The sequence below is a fragment of the Lepisosteus oculatus genome, chromosome 17 (assembly GCF_040954835.1).
Source record: "Lepisosteus oculatus isolate fLepOcu1 chromosome 17, fLepOcu1.hap2, whole genome shotgun sequence".
NCBI lineage: Eukaryota > Metazoa > Chordata > Actinopteri > Semionotiformes > Lepisosteidae > Lepisosteus > Lepisosteus oculatus.
In genome coordinates this window covers 10,509,781-10,535,645 of record NC_090712.1, presented here as the reverse complement: position 1 = coordinate 10,535,645, position 25,865 = coordinate 10,509,781, and the positions used below count along the sequence as shown (strand labels likewise).

The window sequence follows — 25,865 nt, the reverse complement described above, 5'->3', positions numbered from 1 at the left end:
AATATTTTAGTGTGTGAACAACCTTGAACATTTACAGTAAATGTATACAAATGTAAATAATTGTAGTTTAATATGACAAAACACAAGACACGAGCATTTGATTGTTTATTGCTGGATGTTACCAGGTACATTTTTATTGTCACACTGCCATACCTACGTTAAACAACTTGTGGCCATTGACAATGATGATTAAAAATAGAAGGGTTTTAGAATTTCAAACACACTGTCCCATTAAAAAAAGTTGTCTGCAGTTCCTATTTCATTGTTTGATCACTTATTTCATTTCAGGACAAGATGTCTCAGACAAAACAAATAAAAAGAAAAACAACATGCAAAGAAGAAAATGGACAGAGGCCCAGCACTAAACAGTTCAATCATGTACTAATGCAATCTGTACATCAGGGACAACTTTGCCCACCATGCTCTAATTACTTAGCTGTGAATGAATCCACAACACCTAAAGCTGTTAAAATATACAGCGGTGCGATAACTGTACTTTTATGCTTGATTTTCTATGTTTTGTTCCTTCTTTGAAGAAAAGGGAAATGATGCATCGTTTCAGAGACTGAAGCACCTGTCGATACACAGGTCCAGTCAGCATCTGAACAAATCTGCTCTTTACGATTTCTTAGTAGTCATTTTCACTGTAAGTGGCTGTAAAAAAAAAGAAAAAAAATTGTTTTGTAAACATGCATAACATTTTAATAAATAAAAGTGAGAAACTATTAAGTTTGATTTAGCTTTTTAGAAAACAAGGCTTTCAATACCTTACAACAGTATGGGCACTCTCCAAAGATGATGTTAAAACTCTGTCTACTGGAGGGAAGCCCTCTCAGCCACTGCAAATAGAAAATAAGATGCAATCAATTTATAAACAAACCAAATTCCAGCTCCAGGCTGGCTGGTAATGATTTCTTACCTCATATAGACAGGCTTGATGGAAAGGCTGACCACATCGTGGATCATTGCACACTTGATCTGGTATGGCTGAATCAAGTCGATATGAATAACAAATGCCACACTCCATACTGAAATTCTGTAACGGGCAAGAGTAAACAGAATGCTTTAGGTTCACCTTTGGTCATTGCAATTTCCCCCAAATAAAATTGCAGTCCATGGGCTAAATGCAATATGTTTAACTGATACCAACCCCCCTGGAAAATGGTTGATTATGTAATCACAGTAAAACTGTGAATCATTGTACTTTTACCATCTTTTTCATGTGTAGGTACAATCATCTAAAAATCATATAAAACTCTTGCTGTGGTCTCCAAAACCTGTATGTAGTGACCTTGGTTTGACTTGTTTTTAACTTGTGAGCAGCCACAACTGTATCAGTATCCTTTCTTCTTCATCCTACACAGTACTGGCAAAAGAACATAAGAACCTAAAAAAGGTTAAAACAAGAGCCGACCATCTAGCCTGACCAGTAGTAGCTAAGGACCTCATCCAGTTGTTTCTTCAAACAAGCCAGAGGACCAGCTTCAACATGGTGGGCAGCTTGTTCAATGGGCGCACAGCCCTTTCTGTAAAGAACTGCCTCTTGATCTTGGGTTTAAATGCATCTCCATGCAGTTTCCACGTCGGTCCTCTGCTTTGTGTGTTACATGTTATTTATTTAAGCTTTTTTAGATAAACTTTAAGCACTCCATTAAAAGGATTCCTAGAAAATGTAAACATCCCGTCAACTAAACTTTTACCACTTTAGAATATCAATTATGCTTATGCATTAATGACCCATAAATGCTAGAAATTAGGAACCTACCAACTAAAAAAAAAGAGAAAAGTAATGGATCTATGTTAAAACATCTTTTAATATTGCTTAAGATTCAGAAACCTTTGTTATTGTATGCCACATCTCTGTAAACAACCCAATTACAGGAGACACTCAGCTTCCAATTATAAGAAGTGCTATTTTTTATATGGTGTACCTGTACACATGTAAATCTGTTTACAAGATTTAAGGAAAAATTGTACCGCTTTTTGTTGAGATGCAGGTGCAGGGAATTCTATTTCCAAAATGTCCATCAGGTTCTGTAGTACAGTACATTCAGGATTCCTACAAACAAGTGTAATTTAATTCTCTGAACTAAAGATATGTCTACAGAACAGTTACAATACACTATGATAGTCGAAAATCTCATCATTCCCTGAGTAAAGGAAAAGTAAAATGAAGATATAAAAATATAATGGAATTAGAAGTTATGAGATATGAGATTGCTATCACACAATGAAACTAAATTGCCTGTAAAGTCTGGAAACCACAAAACTGCACCTTACTTCTTCTGAAGTAATAGTAAGTTAAAAAACTAATTTCTTTATTTTTGCCTACTTTCACAGTTGTCTTTAAATAAGCATAATATATTTATGCAAAAAAAACTTTATTTCCTCACCATAAATGTATATTGGCATTCAGTTTATTCCTTAATGGGGTTACAACTGTGGAAAAGAAAAACATAATACACCACAAGTTAATGGAGAATACTATACGTTTTGTTTAGCAGAAAACTATTACACTAATGGGTATTTTCCAGTTATGAATGCAGTGGTGATGAGGAAATATAAATTTAACGTCGGTGATCAATTCAAATCTTAAATGTGGCTCTGCTAGCATCCTATGCTATGCAGTAGTATGTGGCCACTGTATATTGTACAGTATGCTGTAGTATGTGGCCACTGTATATTGTACAGTATGCTGTAGTATGCTGGGCATTGTAATTCCCTCTGTGTAACAAACTTCATTGACTAAGATTTTTCACTTACTGTATATGTGATACCAAAAACTTGTTACTGTCTTTCCTAAATTTTCTATCATGATGAGTTATGAATTGGGATGGACTGCATATGTATACTCAAATGTAAAATGTAATAGTATACAAAGTCATGTTTTTTAAAGTGGTCACAGTGCCACGAGAAACAGACATGTTTTGATGGGGGTACTGATTAACAATTTGGATCGTTTCAAAAAAATCTTTTGCACTCCTAAAACCTTTTGCCAACACATTTAAGAAATAACTAAACTGTTAAGAAAAATACTTAATCATGGACTAACCAGATGTTTACAATTACATTTAATCAAATAGAGGTGTTGTAGAGAAATGTCAAATGTAACTTCTTGAAATGAGTAAAATGTTTTCTAAATTAACTTGTAAACTAAACTGTCAAGAAGTCAAAGATGTAACCTTGAGTGCAACATATGGAAGGAAAACGTAGTTTACTTGCTTCTGAAGGATTCTAACATAGAAAGCAGTTATGCTATTTGCCCTTGCAAGGCAATGACATCATTAAATCCTGTGCTTACAACTAATTATGTTATCCTACTGTGAAACAGGACACTTTGCTGCGTTCCTAGTGACCTTACTCACAGATCCTGGTGAGACAGAGCAAGCTACTCCACATAACAAGTAGAGGGGTAGTGGAACATGTGTCAGATACAAACAATGATAACTAATGTAATTACAAAACATTATCTTAGAGATCTGCACTAGATGCAGATCATCACTTTCATCAAAATATATAAAGTAGAATGCTTGAATTGAATATAACCTGTAAAGCATATCTTAAACATGGTGTAAATACTACACAGGTTTTATTTTGATAGCTTAAATGTAGAATTGTAAAAGGAATTCTAGTTTCTTTATGTGAGCGTGTTTTACTCTCATCATTCCCTATCTTGAATTGACATTGTACAGCATACACAGCACAAGGTAAACATATTGTAGCACATCCTCAATATTGTGAAAGACTCACAATTCCAAAATAATGATTATTCTATTCAAGAATAAGTCATTGTGGAGCTGGATAATAGCATTTGTTTGCCAGAAAGTGCAAACTGCATTATTTCTACATAATCTGACCTCAGATTTTGAGGTTCAACTTGTACCATGCCTGGCTACTGAAGTGTGTATTTAATATCAATGAAGAACATTGCTAGGCAACCAATAATATGCTCTTTATGTCAATGTTCACCATGCATGACCTTGGATTTCAAGAAACAATCATACAAGCCTATAGACAAGTGCTTATTCATGCTGAAGCTGATCAGTTTATATATCAAAACTGTATATATGGACAGTTTGTATTTATAGATTCTCTGAACAGAATCAATCTTTCACTGAATAACACAAATATTACTGAAGTTGTCTCCTTGACTTATGACTTTACAAAAACAGATTAATAAGTGTAAAAGGTTTTTCAGCAATGGGACTGATGCTCAGAAGAGTCAACCATGAATATTAAAAGGTGGCATATAGAAAAATAAAAATACTCAGAAAATAATGCAATCAGGATGTAAACTCTTAAAATATGTACACAGATGTTAACAATAGAAACTAGTTTCTCATGAGAAAGAGTCATTTATTTAATTTCCTTCAGTTTCCAGTCATTGAGGTTACTGGCTTTTATTCTCTCTCGCTACATGACAGGTCAATTTTAAAACATAAATCTAGCCATAATGCTAGATTTCAACTAAGTGCTATCACAGTCATACAATTTTAAATAAAGACTTTTAGAAAAGATGAGATTACATTGCGTTCATGTTTTTTGTTAATGCCATAGGTGACACTGGCAACTAACTTTAAAAGTAGTTCATTTATGACTAATTTGTAAAAAATACAGTAAATCAATTTATGTGGCCTTTAATCTAGCTTCTAATATTTAACAGAAGTCACAAGTCAAAATGGCAAAATATACACACTATTTTTCATTAAACAGAAATTTACTACAGAAATGGTTGTCCTAAATGTGATTTATTGTATTTAGCATAAAACAAACAAATATGAAGAGTACAGTATTGTTTCAATAGGTAGGAGGAAAACACTTAATTCTAATCAAGTCCATGCTGAGCAATACAAACAAAAGAAATGGGCTTAAGGGGAGTGACTAAGTCTGACTGTCTGTTTTAGCTAGTGACAATTCATAAATAAAATTGGTTTAGAGAAATATAAACACATTTATATGGTTTTATAACATCCAAGATAAAACCTGTTCCGTACCTTCTCACAAAGTATATACAATTATATACATTTATTTTGATATAAATTGCATATCAATGTACAGTATGCAACATTAAAATGTGTCTTTGAGATCAAGCGAATATTGTGTTGAATTGTATCCAAACTATTAGCTGTTATTTGTTAAATCATTAAATATTGTATATATTAATGTACTATCAAATCATACATACCATGGTCAGCTCCAAGAAAACAACATTCAGGTAGCATTTTAGGATGTCTTGGGTCTACCTCAATATTCACAGATACATTGTTTCCTATGGAAATATTGAATAAGTCAGAACAGAATACAATACAGTACAGGTGTAAGCTCAACGGTCCCAAGTCTTTTCCCAAATGAGGACTGTCCAGATTTGTTCCCAAACGTTGCACAATTTCCCTTTTTAAAACAATGTTTATGTCTTCACATTAATTACAGTAAACTTACAAATAAGTAATATCCAGGAGGCTCTTAATTAAAATATTTAATGGAATGTTACCGTTGCTGCATTTCAGAGGTTTGAAAAAAATATCAACATTACAATTCACAAAGAAATGCAAAACAACTGTTTTCAAGTCCATCAAATAATGAATATGGTTAAGTGTAGCAAATTAACTGCTTCATGCCATCTTTCAAAGATCGCGGCTGGTTGGATTCCAGTTCCATGTCTGGATTTCAGGTAGTGGATTGGTTTGGATGTCATCAAAGCTTCATTACCAAGTATAGTATGTCGCAACACACAATATCTTGGGTCTCGGTGAAATGGTTCAAACCTGAATATATACTGTATAAGATATTTCCCCAAAGTCATACACACTACTGTTATTTCCACTATGCTCATTTTCTTAATATTCCATGTTTAGATTTTTGATTTTGTCACTCAAAGGAATCTAAAACTCTAAATTCCTGTCCACTGATCTAGCTTGAACGTCAAAAGAACAAAACACAGATCCCAAAAATATCCTTTATTTTGAATGCTTTTCATACACAAAAATATTTTGCAAAGTATTTTCACATTAATTTAATTGATTCAATTTGTTTACTGCAAAATAATAAACTAAATGGAAATTAATTTTAATTATGTACCAAGGTAGTTTTGGGGGTTTATTTTTCTGCATTAACTATGGCTATTGTACAACTGACTGTTATCTGGTAGATGGCAGCAGTTATAATTAGCAATCATTTGCCAGTCAGACAGCTGTCAGACACAATTAATGTTTTTGAGATGGTGGTTAGTATGTCTAACCCCTTCACCTGGGATTAAGACTATCGTACAGTATGTGTTCATCTTGGGGGAAATAAAAAGCATGCTAACACAAGCGAGAAACATTTACCATTACAATAAAATTGTCATTCTTAATTATTCTAGTTTGTCACGTTTTTCAACCAGTTTGCAACCTTGGCTAAAGGTTTCCCAGCACCTGGCAACAGACCATAGGCCTGTGTTTTGGGAGATACATTACACATTTACACACGATTCCTTAAATAATTCACCACCTTTCAAAACTGAGTTACATACTGTACATAATACTTAATAAGCTTTTCAAAGCTTTATACATAAAGTACTGTATAATAAATATCTGAAATAAAGATATTTTTTCCAAAACAAAACTAATACAAGGCCTATAACATTCAAAACATTTAGATGTCAGATACGATCAATGAGTCAGTTTCGCTTTCATACAGTACTTGTCATAAACCTTTTGCTCTTTTTATGGCAAAAGGCACATGGTTGAACCACTTGGTGATATCGAGGAAAATTATCCTCTCCAGGAGAACCTTTTTTACATTTTCAATGTGGAGAGCCATGGTCAGTGGAAACTAATCTGCTCAAGATCAAAAATCAGAAGTGTATTTGGTAACAGAAATGTTATCATTATGCCACTACCTTCACAATTTAAGAGCACTGTCCTGCTGAAAAAATCTGGATCTCTAGCCAGATAAAGAATGGTTACCCTGACATGCAAAATTAGACTCCAAGCCCTGAAGCATACAGTATGTGTTGAACAGTTGTGCCTCTCCAACTGTCAGTTCTCTGTACTTGGGCCTGTTCTATAAATGACTGGAGAGTCTCAATAACAAACATGTTTATAATCTTTTATTATGCGAGTGTAAGGATGCATAGACTAAGATTCCAAACATACTTCAAATGACAGATGACTTGATTTGTAAAGCTCTCCACATGCTGAATCTCATCAAGATTTGAAAACACGCTTTAGTTTGTTTCTAAACTCCCTTAAAATGAGCAGCTTTATTGATTTAAAAAGTGCACCAAAGGTTTCAATATTGTTATGTACATACCTGGGACTAACAGAAGTACGTTTACTTCATGTCGTGATATAAACACTGCAACTTTAATACTGGTAAGTGAAGAATCACTTACAAGCCATACTGACTACATTATGCTACTGTATCTAGACTGCTATTGAGATCATGTCATTTTTTTTCTATTATGTTTTGGCTTTCATAGTTTATTTGCATAATTGCATGGTAATAATCCAGTTGGAAATTTCATATTCCATTAAACAAATAAAACAACATTCCTCAGTTTTGGGGCATAGTTATGGAAAACAGTTAGAAACCTAAAAAATGTAAATGGACATCCATCGTGTTTCCAGCGGTTCTATAACATCTCAACAAGCCTGAACAAAATCGAAGTTTGAAAAAAAAAATATTTCTGCATCGAGCATCAAAAGAAATAGCATAAAAAACAAATGAATAAATTAGAAATACATTTTTGTGCCATCATCACAAAAGTGACAATCTATTTTGTAGCAGGTGCACTGGCATTTTATTAAACAGAAATGACAAATTCATTATGCTGATTAATCTTGTCATCAACAGTGGGTCTACTGTGATGGTTGCACATACATTAGTAGTGTGTGAGGCAACTGTTAGTAGCAATACAAGCTGCATTATCTGCAACATGCAAAGCTAAACATTGCAAATTCTGTCATTTAGGATTCTGCCCCCTTCCTCTCATAAAGTGTTTGTTCACTGATCTCTAGATGCTACACTCTGTCCCCAGCAAATACCGTAGATATTCTGTGGAGCTCACGTCTAGTGAACAGGGCTTCCACATCATAATGCAAGTTTTCATCTCCCTGGAAAGCTTTTTATTCAAGCAGATAAGGACATGTGCCATCCTGCTGTAATAATGTCAAGTCAGTGAGGTCACAGGACGTGACCAAAGCAGTGCCATGCAGTGAGGTTGTCATCAATCAATACAAGGGGATTTCTGTAGAGACTAACAGTTGTGTCCATTGATCGGTCAGTTGTTGTACACTAATTGCTATATATCATTCAGCACGTCTGTGCCACACTGTCCGACACCCATCAGGTATCTAGCGATGAATCAAGGTTTTGTGTAAAGAAGACTCGACTCCACTGCTGGCGAGTCTTCCAGAGGTGACTTTGTCTAGCTTTCAACATACCAATACAAAGAGTGTTGTTTGGATAAGTAGGGCATATTAGCTTAATTGTTTTTCTACATTGATTTATATCTGGCTTGACAATTAACTGGATAAATCACCATATCACCTGTGCCTAAACAACTCTCTCACTGAGGTGATTTAGCATCTATTGCAGCATGTCACTCATGTGTATCACGATCAGTCATAAATGATTAATTAACATGACACCAAAAACATTTCATCAATATACAAAATCTGAATGCTTTATGTATGTTTTTTTAGAAAATACTTATTTTTTCAATTTAATCACTTCCTCAATCTGCATTACAGAAATACAGTTCATGTAATCTGTCTGTTGTTGCAGATACACATTCGTGATAAACACAATATAGCTTGTGTTGAAATTGGTAACTATTCGAATATCATCTGCACCACATCAACCAAACCACCCCAAGGTTTCATAAAAGCCTTAATATACTACACTAGTGCTTTTGCCAACCAAATAGCTTTTGGTATCACTCCGGTTTTCTGAACCTCGTAACGGCTATTACTAATACAGAACAAAATACACATAAAAATATCTACACTTACCTATTGCAATTCGTCGCATTGTAGCACTCCTTGTTGGATTCTCAGGCTCCAGAACCCAGGTCTTCTCATCAATTTCATCCAGCACATCCCAAAACTCCTTTAATGACTCCAAAACTGCCAGAAATTGGCTATGAATGTTTGGAAGGGAGCTCTGCGAATGAATGAAGAGTTGAAAGTGAGCACTGTATGTGAAATGGCATTCTACCTACTGCAACAGTCTACATTTACTTTTCTAACAATTTCAAAATTTCAGAAAAATAAAATTGACAAATTAACTGCAAAATGCAGAGAAAAAGACATTAACAGGTAAACCAAGTATGCCATCTCCTTTCAGGTTTCAGTTTTTTTCATTAATAGAACTTCTGGTCATGCAAACACTGACATTTACAAACTATCATCTTCAAGGCAAAAATTATACAACATGCCTTGTGATACAGTCTTCAGTAGACTTCAGTATTCAGTATAATACGAAAATTGTCTCATGAAAAACTAAACATACTCAGGTGTTTATACCACTGATTTAATGTTAAAATAGAACATAATTGCTAGTACCTTCTGAAAAATGTTCATACTACTGACACGTTCTGAAATGGAGGTATTTTCTAAGCAGCTTGTAAAAATAATATTGCCAACTTATATTTTCAAAACGTGATAACATTTGGTCTTTATACCAATACGTAATTGTTTGGCCATAAGATCTAATTACACAAGTTTCAGTAAACTACTTTTCTATATACAGTATAAAAGGTTAAGATGGCAGAGCACTGGTTACAGAATATACATATGAATAATTACATCAATTTGAGAAATAACATGTCTAAACTGCACGTCTTCACTGCAGTCTCCAAAATCCTACTCCAGCCATTCATATTATTATCTGATGAAAATATAATATCGTTTACAGAAAAACAGCTGGTAACTGACTCCTGAATTAGCTCAAAGTGGTTAACAGTGTCCATCTGTGTATGATTGTCAGTTTCACATTGGCATTTATCTGCTTTCTGTTTAGCTTGGCGGATCTATGTTTATTACCACACAATATTTTTCAAGTATAACTGCACCTCCAAATTTTAATTATAGTCAGTGATATTAAAAAGCATGGATAACAGCATTTTAATACAACAGCAGAGTTACATATAAAGACATTCAATGGTAGATTAGTAGTTCAGGTGGGTAGCTGCGTCAGCATGCGTAGGCTGCAAAGGAACAAGTAATAGGTTTATTCCATGCTGAAAAAAAGAAGAAAGAGAACACAACGTTTCGGCCGTGGAGCCTTCTTCAGGTGTGAGGTGTCAGGTGTCAGGTGTTCCCACACCTGAAGAAGGCTCCACGGCCGAAACGTTGTGTTCTCTTTCTTCTTTTTTTCAGCATGGAATAAACCTATTACTTGTTCCAATGGTAGATTATGCTTAATTGGGAGGAAAACAAACAGTTCATGCACAATTATAACATTGTACTGTAGTCTGCAAAGGATAAATGACAAAAACCAGAACCACTCATAAACTACAGTGGGATTTACAAGCTTTGTGCCACATCTTAGTACTTTTATGTTAGGAATCAATCTTTGGATTTTCAGCATAAATATTAGAGAATCCACAATTTAGGATGAAATCCAAATTATTCATTTTCTGTCATATTACAAATAAACTGTACATGCCATCAGTAATCTTAAACAAAAAAATTTTAGACTTAATAATTTCACCAAAAAGGAATACTTAGTTGTTTTTATTTATTTTATATCAGATGCAGGGGATAACCAAAGGAGACGTGGATAAAGAAGAGGAGAGAAAAATGGTTCACAGTCAATGGACAGCCAAAGGCATTCAACCTAAACTATCCTGCAGTCAACTGCTAATCTACTGTACCATAGCTACTGCAGATGTTTTAGTGACTATCCCCATTTTAAAAGATACAAACACTTAACTATAGTAATGAGTTAAAAAGGTCTTCTAGGACAAGCTCATAAATCATATCACATGATTGACGGTTGATAAAATTTGGCCTGGGTTTACCATCTCCTGTCAGTGTGACAGACTGCAGGTCATTTTCTCTGGATGGACGTTCCAGCTGGAGACCTGGGCTTTTGCCTTTAATCTAAACTATTTTGAAAGGTTTAGTCTGGAGCTAAGATCCCTGAATGCAGTGAGTTTATTTTTAGTTATATTACAGTAAAGCAGCCACATCTGCACAAGAAGCCCAAAGCAAATAATGGAGCCCTCCGGCCAACTGCTTTGCAAGTTGAGGAACTTATGATGTAATCCAAAAACCTGCTTCAAATAAAGGATTAAGAGAGGGAGAGAAGGGAATTGACAAGAAAATTAACTGCACTTTGATTTTCATTATTTATTTATTCTACATGACTACAGGGAAAGCAGGTTTCCAGCAAAACTTTTCTTCCTTGGCAGTCAAATAATATACCTAGAAAGCACTAATAAACATGTTTTCCAGCTACTAACACCACAAATCTCTACATTAACATAAATTGTAAACAATAAGCACATTTAAACCATCACTTGAAGTCATTCCCCTAATACGTTCTGTAAAGACATGTTTGACTATATTAGGAAATGCATTCACAATATATTGTTACAGGACATCAAGGAACTCATTCACAAAAGCCTATCAAGTAATAAGGCAAGCCTTATCCATTGATAAACCTATGGAGACGGTGAACTATATCACATATAGGTTATAAACCTTTGGTGAAGGGGGACCTAAAGGCCTAAATAATTTGTTTTCCCCCAAGAACAATGTGATTTTTTAACTATCAAAAATAATCATAATTATCCTAAAAACACAAAGTTTGAATCAAGGTCACTGAATAACATGTTAAGTAATATCCGCTTATAACACTATTTGCAACACAAATTAAAGGTTAGACATAAGAGGGGAAATGCAATGCTAAACGTGGTTACAATACACAGTAAAACTCTATGAGATATGATGTTATTTGATGTCACCAGGTCTGAGAAATCAACCCTATAAATTATAAATGAGTGGTTTAACCCAAACATACTGTACATTACTAAGCATCTAGACATTAATAATCCTTTAAAGATAAGGAATAATTAATATGCTGAAAGTACTTCAAAGAAAAAATAATACTGATAAAGGTCTCCATACCTTAAGAGCCTTTCCTCTTGGATAGAAATTACTCACCATGGAAACGCTTTATCTAGGTTTACTGATATGTGCCCCTAAATGTAACTTTAGACTTGTATATGGAATACTTGGAAATACTTGATGCAAAATATTTTACTTTTTGCTTAATAACATATTATTTTCCCTGATATGCAATTCTGTTATACACACTGTTCTTTTATCATTCATCATGCATTGAACTATTTGTATAACAGCATTCATGCAATGCAGGACTTTGGTTTTTGTGGCATAAATCTGATATACGTGCAGTAATGTGATATGTATGCCAACTCATATCTTCAGGATTCATTCGCTATAACAATCACGTTTTGGGGCTATACTTTAACCATAGCCTGAAACGTTGAAGTTCAAAGTACATGAACAGTTTCATAATCACGATCTCTTCAAATCAGAAGAAAAACAAATCTGTTCAGATTTCTAAACATTTGGAGATCATGCTCTGTGATATTTATGTTAAGTTTAACCTCTATTTCTCAGCACAAACTCAGTAACTTTAAGCACTGCAGAAACAGCATGGACTCCTTATTTTCCTGAAGAACATGCATACATAATATCTAGCCATTTGTGTGTTCTTTTTTTGTTTTGAAAATGGGTAGTCCATATTCAAGATTACTGGCTCAATCAGCCAGTCCAACCTGATTTCTGTAGCTTTAAGTAGTTAAAAAAAACAGCTTACTGGTACGGAAAATGCATGTAACTAAGCTAGTACCTATTAACACAGTTGGATGGACTGAAGCAATCAGGGTAAAGCACAATGGATATTCAGTAAAATAAATGTCTGCAGCAGGGACATCAACCCACAACCCCCTAGATGAGTCCAATACCCTAGTGTAGCTTATTAATTCCACTGATCCACTGTAAACATGGAATATTTACCAATGGGGTGTTTACTGTTCTGTATCCTTACTATCAATTTACTTCTTACTAATTTGTAGTACTTTCATGCTAACTTTTGTAAGTCTCCCTCGATGAGGGCATCTGTACAGCAAATAGATAACCATTTTACTCTACCACATTTTAAATGCATAATAGCATCCAAAATGTGCTCTTTCATTACCTATTAAGTTTCTAGTGAACATAAATTTTAATTCTTTGCCTTTTATCCCTGAAGTAACAGCAGTATAAAATCTCCAAGTTTTTACTGTAAAATGAATAAAGGTGGAATGTTAATCATTATCTTTTTCAGTAATTTCTTCCTTTTGTAATACCTCCAGTCAGATAATAGAAGTCGTTTAGCTAGATCTTTGATTAGAATAACTCCCTTCTTAAGGGCTATAATTTTCAACATTTATTAATTTTTATAGATTTCAAGAATATTGGCTTATGTACTCTTATGACACTTAATATAATGGTATAATTTTCTCAACACTCACACTCAGTGTTTTCCATTTTGACTTCTCACCCTCCATCACTTTACTGATGAATATTCCCTAATAACTTTATATCCTTAACCATTTGGGGATTTAACTGCTTGCAGTTTCACTAAAAGGATATTTCAAAGGCTTGCCTTCCTCTAGCTATGCTGAACACAGTTCATTCTGACAATGGCAAACATTCTGGAAATGCCTCACTTTTTCCATCCACCCATCATTTATCAAAAGCATGTGTATCCAGGTGAGAGTCATCACTAGCTGCAGCCCATTCTGGAAGGACAGGGTGCACAGTGGGACTAAGAGCACACAACGGCACCGTTTTGGCTTCAGGAGCTAGGCAGACACAGAGCGCTCAGAGAAAGTCTAAGTTAACACAGAGAGTGCATGACTCTGAAGCAGAATCGAACCCAGGACCCTGCAGCTTGTATAACTCCTCACTGGCTACATGTTTAGCTTACCAAACTACACTTATTGATTGGTTGTTTAAACATAAAAAACACAAAGACAAGAAAAAGAAATACCCAAAGGACATATCTGGGCAGGTGGCAGGATCAGATAACCAAACTTTTCTCATTCAATGATGGTTTGCAAGGAGTAGCATGATATCACCAAAATGCAGAGAAAACTTGACACTAACAATGTAAAAAATAAAAATACTAATCATGACCTACAGTCTATGCAATTCAATCTCAAAGCTTACAAAGATGACACATATTTTCTATTCATTTCAGGCCTAAGTGCTCATAAAGTCTTTATAACAGAGCTACTGTAAGGGTTTAACAGTAGAAACATGTACTGTAGTACAGGTACAATGATGCACAAAAGCCTGAGATTTTTTTTTGCCTTGTTCTACTTCTAGCTGAATGATATCCTTTTATATGCAAAAACATTTTTTCTCAAAATTTAGCCATTTTGAAATTAGTTAATATACATAGATCTGTACCTGGCAGTACAAAAAGTAGCCTTTTAGTGTTATTCATGTTTAGAATGGAACAAACGGAGTTTATCAAGAGGAACACCAGGCAACAAGTTAATAAGATTTGTTTAGCAAATGTAATTGATTAGCTACTAAAACCTGTTGTACTGTCTACCCATATAAAGGTTTAGTTTTTCCACTCAAGTTTTTGAATTGTCTGAGCAATGTGCTTTAAAGACTGCTAAATGAGAAGCTTGATTTCTTCTCAACAAAAGCAACTGTATTAATAATAATCTAGGTTATAGGGTTTGCTTTGAGCATATTATGGATTCTCCTAACATACTGTAATAAATTGTAACTCCTGATTGTAAACAAAATGTGCGTGAATGTTGCACAACAGTGTATATAAACTGAGCTGAATAAGTTCTTATTCTATTCACCATTACACGTACATGGCTAAAATTTTATTCTCTTTTCCTTTTAAGAAATTTAGAAAAGTAACAGACAAAAAAGTATTTTTTTAATTAACCCTGGAAGAAGATTAAGGTGATTAGAAGACACTGGACATTTGTTTTGCTGTAAACTATATGCAATATTTAAGAGCAGAGTAACTTCAGCAATTACACTGGTCTTTAGTTGGTAACAAATTACAACTATTTACATCATTATACTTGCTAATGAAGGATGTATTTGTCTCACTTTGGAACTCATTCAGAAACATCATTTTTGCCCTTGGCTCTCATTTCTCACTCTTCAAGAGTGCTGGTTCTGGGCTCCAGTGCACTGGCTCTCTCTCATCATGCTGCGAGACACCTGCACTGTATACTGCTCTTGCCATGACGCAAAGAGCCCTACTATCTTCATCTTGACATGGTGCAAGTAATAATTATTCATTCAAATGAACATGTCACAGCAGCAGCGGCAGGCCTCTCATCACAGCAGAAGAAAAATACATCAAAACATTATCAACTCAGCAGGAAGACAGGGACCATAAGGTAACTCTATGAATTTCTGTACAGATGCCATACAGAAAAGGCTAACGTTTTTCTGAAAATGTGAATTACGGATTGGGATGGATGTGAAACATAAAAAAGTAACAAGATTATTCAATTTGGATGAATCAATCTGTATAGACTTTAATCGGTAATGTACATTCCCTCACTGCTGATCAGTTTCTGAATTAAAATGCAGATTAAGGGAGCTAATCATGGTTCGCAATTCCATTTATAAACATAATAATATAATACATCTGCGCATTTTTCCCTACCATACAAGTACACTAAATTTGACATTTCATTGGCAGGTCTTCAAATAAGAAATCACTTTATGTGAATTTTTACACTTCTGCATTTTTATTTCTAAATGTTATACAGAATTTTTTTAATTCTGTGTAATAATTAGAAGAGTCATTTAAGAGAAATCACTATGGGTTAATTCCAAATGATCAATAATAAAGCAGGAACAATCAAATCACCTAAGACTTCAGAAAATTACCTGCGTGGTCCAGGAGATAATGAAGGGGACTGGCAAATCTGCTGAACAGTCAGGAGGTTCTGCAGGGTACTGAAAATAAATATTTATAAATAAAACCTACAGTTTACTGGTTGCTCACTCATGGCATTTCTGCCACATTCTCCATTTTCATGCTGTATATTCTATGTGAAAACTTTCCAGGTCAGTCAATGAACCAGTTTAAGATGTGCATAAAAAGATTTACTGACACATTAAGTAAAATAACAAAAAAGGTAGAATCAGTAAGAAAATAAAGGATAACAATTAAGATCAACCCATATAATTATTCCATTACAATCAATGAACTGTCATCGGTTCACAGAAATGTCCCTAGCATGCACATTATACTGATTAATACAAAATATGACTATGAACTATTGTCAGTAAGAAAAAAAATGAAAGAAACTACTTAAAATAGTGTAGAACAATTTATCAAAAATGAAAAAAAATGGTATATGCACATAATATGCACACACCTAATGATTTCATCAATGCTCATTGTATTATATAATGTAATATAAGTAATGAAGACCAAATTAATAAACATACAGGGACATATTATTTGTGCACAAAATTTATTATTAAACCAGTTTCCTGATTGTGTCAGTAAAATCTCCAAACTTTCCTGGTAAAGTTGTTTAAACTGACCTAGTGGAATTGGCAGGCAGATGTGTATTTGAGCTGATCAGAGCTATTTTTAAACTACAGTGGGCAGGTGGTCACTAGGGGATTTCACACCCTGCTGAATCTAATCGTTATAGTACCATTGCTTTCATCTATAGTGTTTTCAGCTTCCAATTTAATACTAAGTAGATTGTTAAACCTGTAAAATATTCCTGTAAAATTGTAGGAGTAAGCTGTAAAAGGGTGGCCAAAAGATTCTTTCCCTTTTCACCATGACAAAAGATTAAATATGGATTAGGCAGCAGCTCAAATGGAGTTATTGGCTCTCAGCCTCAAGAGCCAGAGTCCACTTTTCCAGCAAAGGACTTCCAGTGACTGTCTTGTTCAATCTCATTTTTTGAAGATGATGACTATTCCATTAAAGAAATTAATGACTCTGCCATTAATAATTCTATACAAAAGCAGCATAACAATCCTTTACATTTTAAAACACCTCGGCTACATAACCCATTACAAATAAGACGTTAAAACTGCTGTACTACAACATGTTCATCAACCATTCCAAAACCCTTGAAAACAATGCCTTTATGAGCCTTAATGAACAGTAATAAAATGTAATCACATAACTTGACTGCATTAGGTTAAAAGAATATGAAGTGGCTCAATCAGTTAAGGGACATAGGTTGAGCCTTATAGACTCTGGGCATTGCAGTGATGTCAGTAGTGAAGTCAATTAAAGAGTTAGTAATTCAAAGTTGGAGAAAACTGAGTGTCAAAATTCATTCAAAATCCCAATTTAAAAAGAACACAACTACTGTATACATCCCATGAAAAACTACAGTATTTCAGCTCCAGATTCAACTAACCACTAGCCAGAATCACCAGGAAGAATTCAGCAATATCTTTTTTTTTTCTAGTCCTGGAAAACTTTTTAAAACTTGAGAAAGAAATATATACATTCGTTTCACCTTGGCCTTTAATTTAATTGTAATCAGATGTTCCCGACTGGAATTATCTTCAGCCTTCAGCTTCAGAGTGCTAAATTCAGTGTCGATGAACACAAGTCTGAGAAGGGAAAAAAGTTATATATATGGTTATATATAAATGGTTCAATGAAATCATAGTGTGGTGGAGGTGGCTGGAAGTGTTTGCTTTCCTACTATTAATCTGAAACTAATATCAAATGGACAAGGTCCTGAGTGCCAAGCATTTCTGCTGTCACAGATTTACTGCTGCTAATACACCAGTCTGCTGCTTAATGTGACCATATATCTCAGGGTTATTTACAATGTGTGTCAGGGCTCATGCTGTGGTCAGTGAGCACCATGTTGCAGTTTTCCATCACAGGGACCTTTGGAACACACAGCAGGTTCCTGTCAGCCTGTACTTATGTACACATAAAACTTTCTGTCAGAACCTTTGATCCATAGCTGCAGTTTTTTTTTTATACTGTAACAGATACTCTCACTTGTGTGCCTTCCCTTACCCTCATTACATACCAAGTTCCTGTTCAGGGTCTTTTATTTCAATTATTTCAAAGTTAATTAATAATATTCTGGTGGTGTTTTACTAACTGCAAGTTAGGCATTTGAATTGCTTGAGTCTGCCTAAATCTTGTAAATTTAAGTAGCCAAAACAGAACGTGCTACTATTAGACATGTAGTACATTGAAACGATAGCCCTTTAGAAAGACAATACATCTTACATACAGTACAATAGCCCCCAGATACAGTATATGTTTAAATGCACACTGATCTTTCAAAAGTTATCATTCTAAAGTGCAATTAGAAATGATTTAAAAAATACAGATGTGCCTCTACATACAAATAACTACATTCAGAGTAATGTCAGCCCTTACAATACACCAGTTTGGCTCTAAATTGTAAATGTTACTCCCACTCTGGAGATTACAGACCAACAACTTATACCAGTTTAGAAGAGATAAACAGAATAAGACTAGCAGATATGTACATAATTTTATCTTAAACTGTATAAGGTATAAATTCCCCTTAAAACTGAAATAAATCAAATACAGTGTCAGTATGTCTGACATTACAAGCAATACATTATAAAACTCAGACAAAAATTTCTTAAACCTGTAAGTAAAAAAAAAACATCCTACATTCAGTATCTAAAAGGATGTTAATGTTTATCTTTCTTACCCAATGAAATGTAAGATTAAACTGACTACATCCATACAGCTATGAAGAAGCTGAAACACTTCAGTTTTATTTAGCAAGAAAGGTGATGAGTTCCGGGCGGCCCAGTGTTGCGCTGGTTAGCACTGCTGTCTCGCAGTGCTGAGACCCTGGGGAGCTATCTGCATGGCGTTTGTGTGTTCTCCCCATGTTCACATGGGTTTCCCCCAGGTGCACTGGGTACCCCTCACAGTTCAAAGACATATTGGTAAGTTAATCAGCTTCTTGGAAAACTGGCCCTGGTTTGAGTGTGTGCGTGTCTGTTTTTTTTGTGTGCTGGGGTTTATTCTACCTTGTGCCTATTGCTTTGGCTCTGGCCCCTCTACAAGCCTGTATTGAATAAGGTGGTTTGAAAATAGATGGATGAGTTATAAGATCTTAAGGGTGCTAAAAATACAGTGACTGTTTCTGAAGGCTAACTTATTATGTATGACCAGTCATTTAAGTTTGTTATTATGAACTTACTATGACCAATACAAAGGCTGAATAACTTCCTTTCCCTTGTAGCCTTTATGTTCTTATCTAACTAAAAATAGAATTGTGGCTATTATAGTTAAAGCCAATTAAGTAACTTAATTAACCTCAAGTGCATTTACCAATAGACAATGAGAACCTTGTTATTCAAGTCTTGTGCTTCTGTCTGTAATTTATTAGTCTACATTTATTATTTATTTCACTTACCTTCAAAATACCGCTCAAAGCTGAGAATTAATGTTCTAATTAAAACAATCTGCACGCACGAATATTACAATGTACACTCCATAAAAAAAACTAAATATAGCCAAACAGATTTATAGCATTTCTGGTAAAAACCAGATGTAAATGTCATAAAAAAAAACCAGAGTAAAAAAAATCTTAACAAATCAGAAGAAAAAAAACAAAAGCTGTCTATACCAGGGATTACTCCAATATTTTGTCTAAGATGATTTTTTTTTAAAAGGCCAGCATTCCTCTCTCTCTTTTTAGATCTATTTCTTACCTATATAAATTAAGATGGTCATCAAATTAGCTTTGTATTCCCTTTTAATCCTGCACTGCCTCTGCCAGGTAGCTAAGTGGCTTATTGCTTATCCAAATCAAGCACTAAATTCCTAAAATTTTCATCCCCTAGTAATGTCAATTAACATGCCAATTAGGATAGACATCACATTACATCGGTGGGGAGCTTTGCCAACTGCCAAAAGGCCTGAGAAAAGGCACTGTATTTTATATTGTGGATACAGATACTGTATGATGCTTATTTTTCCTACTGTAAGTGTTGGAATAAGTATACAGTAATACAATTAAAATACACTGAGGTTGACACAGGAGTGTAAGTATCAAATGTAGTGAAACACGTACATGCTGAGATCAGTATTGGAAAAGGGTTCTGTGCTTTCTAAATAACCCTTACTGTTATGCATTTTAGTGCTCAAGGATGATGTTAGCAAATTCCACAGATAAGAAACCTTCCATAAGACCATAAATCTCCACTTAAAACATGTCAAATACTACTGGATATAGAAAATATAGTAGATTAAGCAAAATAAAAAACATACTTATCCCATCCAAGGCATTCTATTTCTTTTATAAGCTGTGCATAGTACTCAGGAGGGGGGGGGGTCTGAATTCCCTGCCTGTTCTTCAAAGCCAATTCCTTTAAGGGAAACACAGGTTAAAAAAAAAAAAACATTAAGAAAGGAAAAACACCCAGCACATGACATACAGACATTTACACACTGGGGGCATTAAAAAAATTGAAATTGAGTATCGAAACCAATAGCATTTGTTGAATTTTAAAAATCTTTCTGTATATTTAGACAGCTTTTTAAAATGCATTATACATATTGATTCTTATTGCATAATTATATTTATCCCTTAATATCCTTACCAAAATTAAACATTTCATTTTCACATTTCATATTCCCTTTAAAAAAAAACGTGTTTGTATTGCCACCTATTCAATCAATATATGTAATCTACAACAAATGAACCCCAAATCAATGCGATACTAAATGTCCTCCTAATATTTGAAATGGGCACAAGCACGTAACATAATAGCACACATTTCAAACACAGTATTCTGCTCGTAACTATTACATTGGCAACAGACAGCTCACTGCTGCTCGTGGAAATGTAAATAAATCAAGTGCACATAATCCGTGAAACTTTTTTTAATATAATAGGTGCACACAGGATTCTAAACACTTAAGTGCACCCTCTAAAAAAGACAAAAAAATGGATAGAGAAGGCCACTCTACTTAAAGAGCTCAGACACTGTTTAGTTATGAATAAGGCATCACAATAGTGAAGTTCATTCTAGTTCTAAAATGCAGCAGAATATAAAAATCTCAAGCATCCTTAGCTTATTCTGTTTTATGACAAAAATAATAATTTATATACAGTATGTCAATAATGAGCACATCTCACCAGGACAGTTTTCAGCTCTAATATAAAACTAGCCAGATCTGAAGACTGATGTAATCTCTGTTTGGGGAAAAAAAAAACAATTAGCAAAGCAGTTCAATGAAAGACATCACATTGTTAATTTGGGAAACAAAAATGTAATCTTTTTTCTTCTTAAAAAAACAGTATACCAGCAGGTCAAAACAGGCTCAGTCTCTCCAATGTGATTTATGGTTGCTGCCGTAAGCTTTAAATATTAATAACATTTTAAATCTATCAAAATAATGAACTTTACTGCCTAAGGTAAAACATAAATGTAGTCTTAATGCCCTAACAGTAGGGCTTACAAACAAGACAATTTTCAAAGCAATGTTATTTAAGGACTGAAAAATGAAAAATAACACATAATAAAAAACATAAAAACCTCCAGCATCACCAGAAATCTGGCTAAAATACATTCTGATCATGGCTATATTGCTCTCATAGGACGTGTTTTTTCAACCATTTCTAATCTCTAAAAGATTAAAGATTCTAAAATTAGTATTTTTACCTGCTTTATAATATGATGATATTCATGCAACAACTGCTTTAGTTGCCAGCAGCACTGCAGTCTAAAAAATATAACAGAATTCATTCTTATGCATTACTTACATATAACAAAAAAGAGCATTAAACGAAGCTGGTATCTGCTTAATCACTATATTTTCCAAACCCACCTTCCTAGTCTTCAATGATTCCCAAATGTTGAAAAGTGAGAAAATATTGAGGTTGTGAGGACCAAAGAGTGCACTCCCTACAGGAGGTGACAGACACTACACTACTACAGTATCCCCTGTCACCACACAGGATTGGGATGTTGGATTAGACATTCTGATTGAGGGAAGAGTGCCGCCTACTGGTCCACCAAAAAGCCTAAACTGGTGACACTAATAACAACAACCATTTCTCAGGGCAAAAAAATAAAATAAAAACTGGAATTCCTTACAAATTATATTTTTAAAAAACCCAAATGAGAGTGCCTTTATTTTGAAAGGTATAACTATTTGGACAATGGAACGATAGGTGTATTTCATTGGTCTGGTTTGTTTGTTGTTGCATAATTAATCACAATATGTTATTACTCTGTCGTATTTTGACTTCAGTGTCTGGAGTCTATGGTCAGAAGTCCAAATAAAAATCAAATACTTTTCTGCTAAAGAAGGCAACTTTGAAGATGAGACCCAAATAAGCCATTACCAAAAAGCTGGGAGCTTCAAGTGTACGAAACGAAATGAACTACAGCTACTCCAAAGAACACCAATCTGTAAAGCATGATGGAGGTACTTTCATACCCTGGTTAGAAGAAGGCTCCACAGCCGAAACGTTTTGTTTCTTTTCAGCACTGAATAAACCTTCACTTTCTCCTATACAACCAAATACTCTTGGACATTTACACTTCAAAGAACTGTCACTGGAAATCACTGGGTTATACATAAAGTAAACACAAAGTTTTTTTTTTCCAAATAAGATCAAATACATGTATTGAATTAACCAAAAATAAAATAATATTATATTACACTCGTCATTCACATTAATCTGATATGGGATTAATTACAAATTTTTGATGGACTTATGATACAACCAATGCAACAGGTCATGGGCAATGCCATTTCTACTGGGGATCATCTTGCACGTGAGAATAACTGTTATAGCCGCTTCTCTTTCAATATTGGGATGAAGCATAGAAGTTTTTAAGAATAAGTGCTAACATTATGGTTTCCATTCACTCCAGTTTTTTTCAGTTTATAACTGTTAAAATGTTTTACATGCCCTTGGAGCTTTCAGTAGAAATATGATATTATGCTACTGTAAGCAAATAAAACCAAACTGATGTACAGTAATTTCAAATAACAGAAACGGAAGATAAACAGGCAAAAACACATTCCATTTCAGATCTTATTGCACAAAAGGAAAACTTTTCGTATTACCTTGCCTCTCTGAGTTGACGATCTGGTGGTAATATTATTCTTATCCTGAAATCCTTCTCCTTTAAAACAAAATAATCAACGTTTTGCAAATCACGTTTAGATGCAATATAAGACATGGCTCGTTTCCTGTTTCGGGAATCATAAATTATAAAGAAAAACAACTAAAATGCAGCTATTTTCTTTCCTTGCCAATTACGAACTTCAGATGCTGTATTTCAAATTCGCTCTGCTAAATTATCAAAAACATACGCGTCTTCTTACCTGAGCTGTAATAAACCCATCGTAAACAGTTTTTTCTCTATTCTGAGGTAGAAGCAATGGGTTCTGTATTAACAAAGCCGAGGTTTCGTCCATTTGTTGCTAGCGCTGAAAGATAAAACGGTATATTAACACTTTACTTAAATGCAGGTTATCTGCATATCTGACACTCCACTTATTCTAAATTTTAAGTGGAAAAAGAGACACCGATGCTAAATTAAATTTAATCAGACTCATCTCTGACTTTCCATAAAAGGAAAATGCACAGAAAAACAACCGGGCCCTATGTTTTCAATGAAAATCCACCTAAAACTCACATTGACATCACTCAAAAAATGACATTTAATCATAAATACTGAACGACACACTTTAGGAATCCACACCGTTAATTTTACTTATTGTAGTAAACTACAATCAGAAGAAAATCACTTAAAATCAAACATAAGCTATGAGAACTTTCCAAGTTGTTATTCTCTCGTTATATTTTGAAGGCTGTGTAGTTAGAAATAATTTGCAATCTGATACGCACTCAACCAAAGTTTCATAATCATTTCCTTACCTATACGTGTTCTCTAAACATAAATGCATTGCAGTTTCTACAGAATGCGTACATCTACTATAAAAAAAATAAAACTAACCTTTTAACATTTCAATAAATATCACGCCAGCTGATTTGCAAACTTGCTCTCCTGTCACTCCCGCCGCTGAAACAAACCTACACCCGACTTCTACGTCATCGTCCTTTGAAAACAAAACTTTATTAAAATGTCCCTGACAAACGTGGAGTGGAAAAGTTGTTTTTCCACTGTACGTTTCCGTCTGAGGTTTAAGTTTCTTTTTTCCCCCGGTTTTTTGCGATTAAACGACAAATGCCTTCTTTTTCTGTTATTTATTTTAAGACGTTGCTTTTGCATTATCTGTCAGGTAGGTTGCTAGAAAATTGATTTGTTACAACGTTAAAAAAGCGTGTTTGCACTGTCAAACATTTTCGCGATACAATTAAGTAATATAGAATTGCACTTAGTAACTGTTTAATTGTGATTTGTTTCCCCCAGTATTTCTTTGAATCATTTTTTCTTTAGAACGATCTTTAACATTGTGCATATGATACCAGTACTCTTCTTACAACATTAAATAAGCAGTAGAATATCGGGCTGTGTAAAGAATCTTGCCTTTCACAGCCAGAAATTCATGACCTTTGCATTCATTGGTGATTTCATTTGCAATGAATATCAAAAGAAATATCACTTATAATTGCTACAAATTTTTCATACCTGGTGCACTGTTATTTTATTGGACAGTATTATTCGGGTTAACACTTGCCATCTACTGGAACCAATACAAGCTGTACATCTGCAATACACAATGTGCTCTTCAGGTATTTGGAGGTATTGTGTCAGCTAACATACTGTAATACTGTGCAATGAAATTGGCTTTGAGGACAATGAGATGACTTCTAAATTTGATATCAATGTTTGTACCAAGACCCTCCCACAAAAAAAGTCATTCCCTTACACGGACAAGAGCAAGCCTTTTGAGGCACCGCCTTTATAGACATGCCGTCTTACTTATCAGAAATCATTGTCCTTTGCCAACATCCATGAGACTACTAACAATATGCAGATGCGCACAGTATTAACACTGACATACTGAGAAAGGGTCTTGATGTTACCATGGAATCAAGCATCTGATGGTTGTAATGGGGTTTGAAGATCTTCTACAGTATGTTGCCTTTGAATTTGTTTTTTGTAAAGAAATGATCCCTCAGATGTCCCCCCAAATCTGATGATGATGATATTGTACAGTAGGGTTATCACATTAAGCTGACAAGATAAGGATTGATTATGGACGCATCCAGTCAGTTGGTGGTACTGGGAGTGGAATGCCAGTGGATGGACCTTGACTTCCTGTTTCAGTGTTCCTGCCAGCAGCATTTCCAGTGTGCTTCAGCTGTCTCTTTCACTGAGATGTAGATGTTTTGCAGAGTGATTAAAACTGTTATACCTGTGTGACCTTCATGCATGCACAGGCAAGCTTACACATATTTCTCACTGTGCACTTGTTTTCTAACACATATTCAGGAGTAAAGTAGGAGGGCAAAATAGGATGTGGTCACTGCACTGCTTAATGTGTTGGTGTCCTACAAGTAATAATGATGAAAATATGTCTGCCTTTCTAACATTATCCAGTATGTTTATCCCTGTAACTACTGTATGCGATGATAACAGTGAGGCTAAAAAAGACACAGCCTTAAGGGATGCATTAACTCTTTTAAATTGTTTAAATCTACTTCCTAAATTTCACTGTTCAGAGGTTCTCCAAGTAAAGGAATGAGGTTAAGAGAATGAGCAGTTTGTTCATACAGAAAAAAGTGACATTTTCAGAAAGAAAATACTCAAATTTCTGAAAAAGTCATATTTTATAAAGTATGTGTTTGATTAGTACTGGATTTGATTGCTGAATTGTATTGATCA

The 25,865-nt window shown here is 34.4% G+C and overlaps 2 protein-coding genes across 7 annotated transcripts in view; one reads left to right on the top strand and one right to left on the bottom strand.

Annotated features, from left to right (window-relative positions):
• vrk2 (VRK serine/threonine kinase 2) overlaps positions 1–725 on the top strand; it is a 74,682-nt gene extending 73,957 nt beyond the window's left edge. For all 5 annotated transcript variants that reach the window (XM_015362957.2, XM_015362959.2, XM_015362958.2 and 2 more), the window contains one exon: positions 289–725. In XM_015362957.2, coding sequence (XP_015218443.2) covers positions 289–534 — 246 coding nt within the window. In that variant the 3' untranslated portion in view covers positions 535–725. The remainder of the gene's footprint in view (positions 1–288) is intronic.
• fancl (FA complementation group L) lies at positions 93–24,213 on the bottom strand. 2 transcript variants are annotated; one of them, XM_006638614.3, is made up of 15 exons: positions 24,030–24,213; positions 23,395–23,499; positions 23,134–23,192; positions 21,717–21,777; positions 21,191–21,247; positions 20,320–20,417; positions 17,552–17,648; positions 15,942–16,010; positions 8,997–9,147; positions 5,186–5,269; positions 2,394–2,439; positions 1,978–2,059; positions 920–1,036; positions 768–839; positions 93–654 (listed from the first exon to the last, which is right to left on the bottom strand). In XM_006638614.3, exons 2-15 carry the CDS (start codon positions 23,485–23,487, stop codon positions 619–621), a joined length of 1,122 nt encoding a protein of 373 aa, XP_006638677.2. In that variant the 5' UTR covers positions 23,488–23,499; positions 24,030–24,213; the 3' UTR covers positions 93–618. The 2 variants fall into 2 exon arrangements, with proteins under 2 accessions (XP_006638677.2, XP_015218447.2); XM_015362961.2 differs by having other exon boundaries at positions 23,951–24,030.
• Between the last annotated feature and the right edge of the window lie 1,652 nt (positions 24,214–25,865).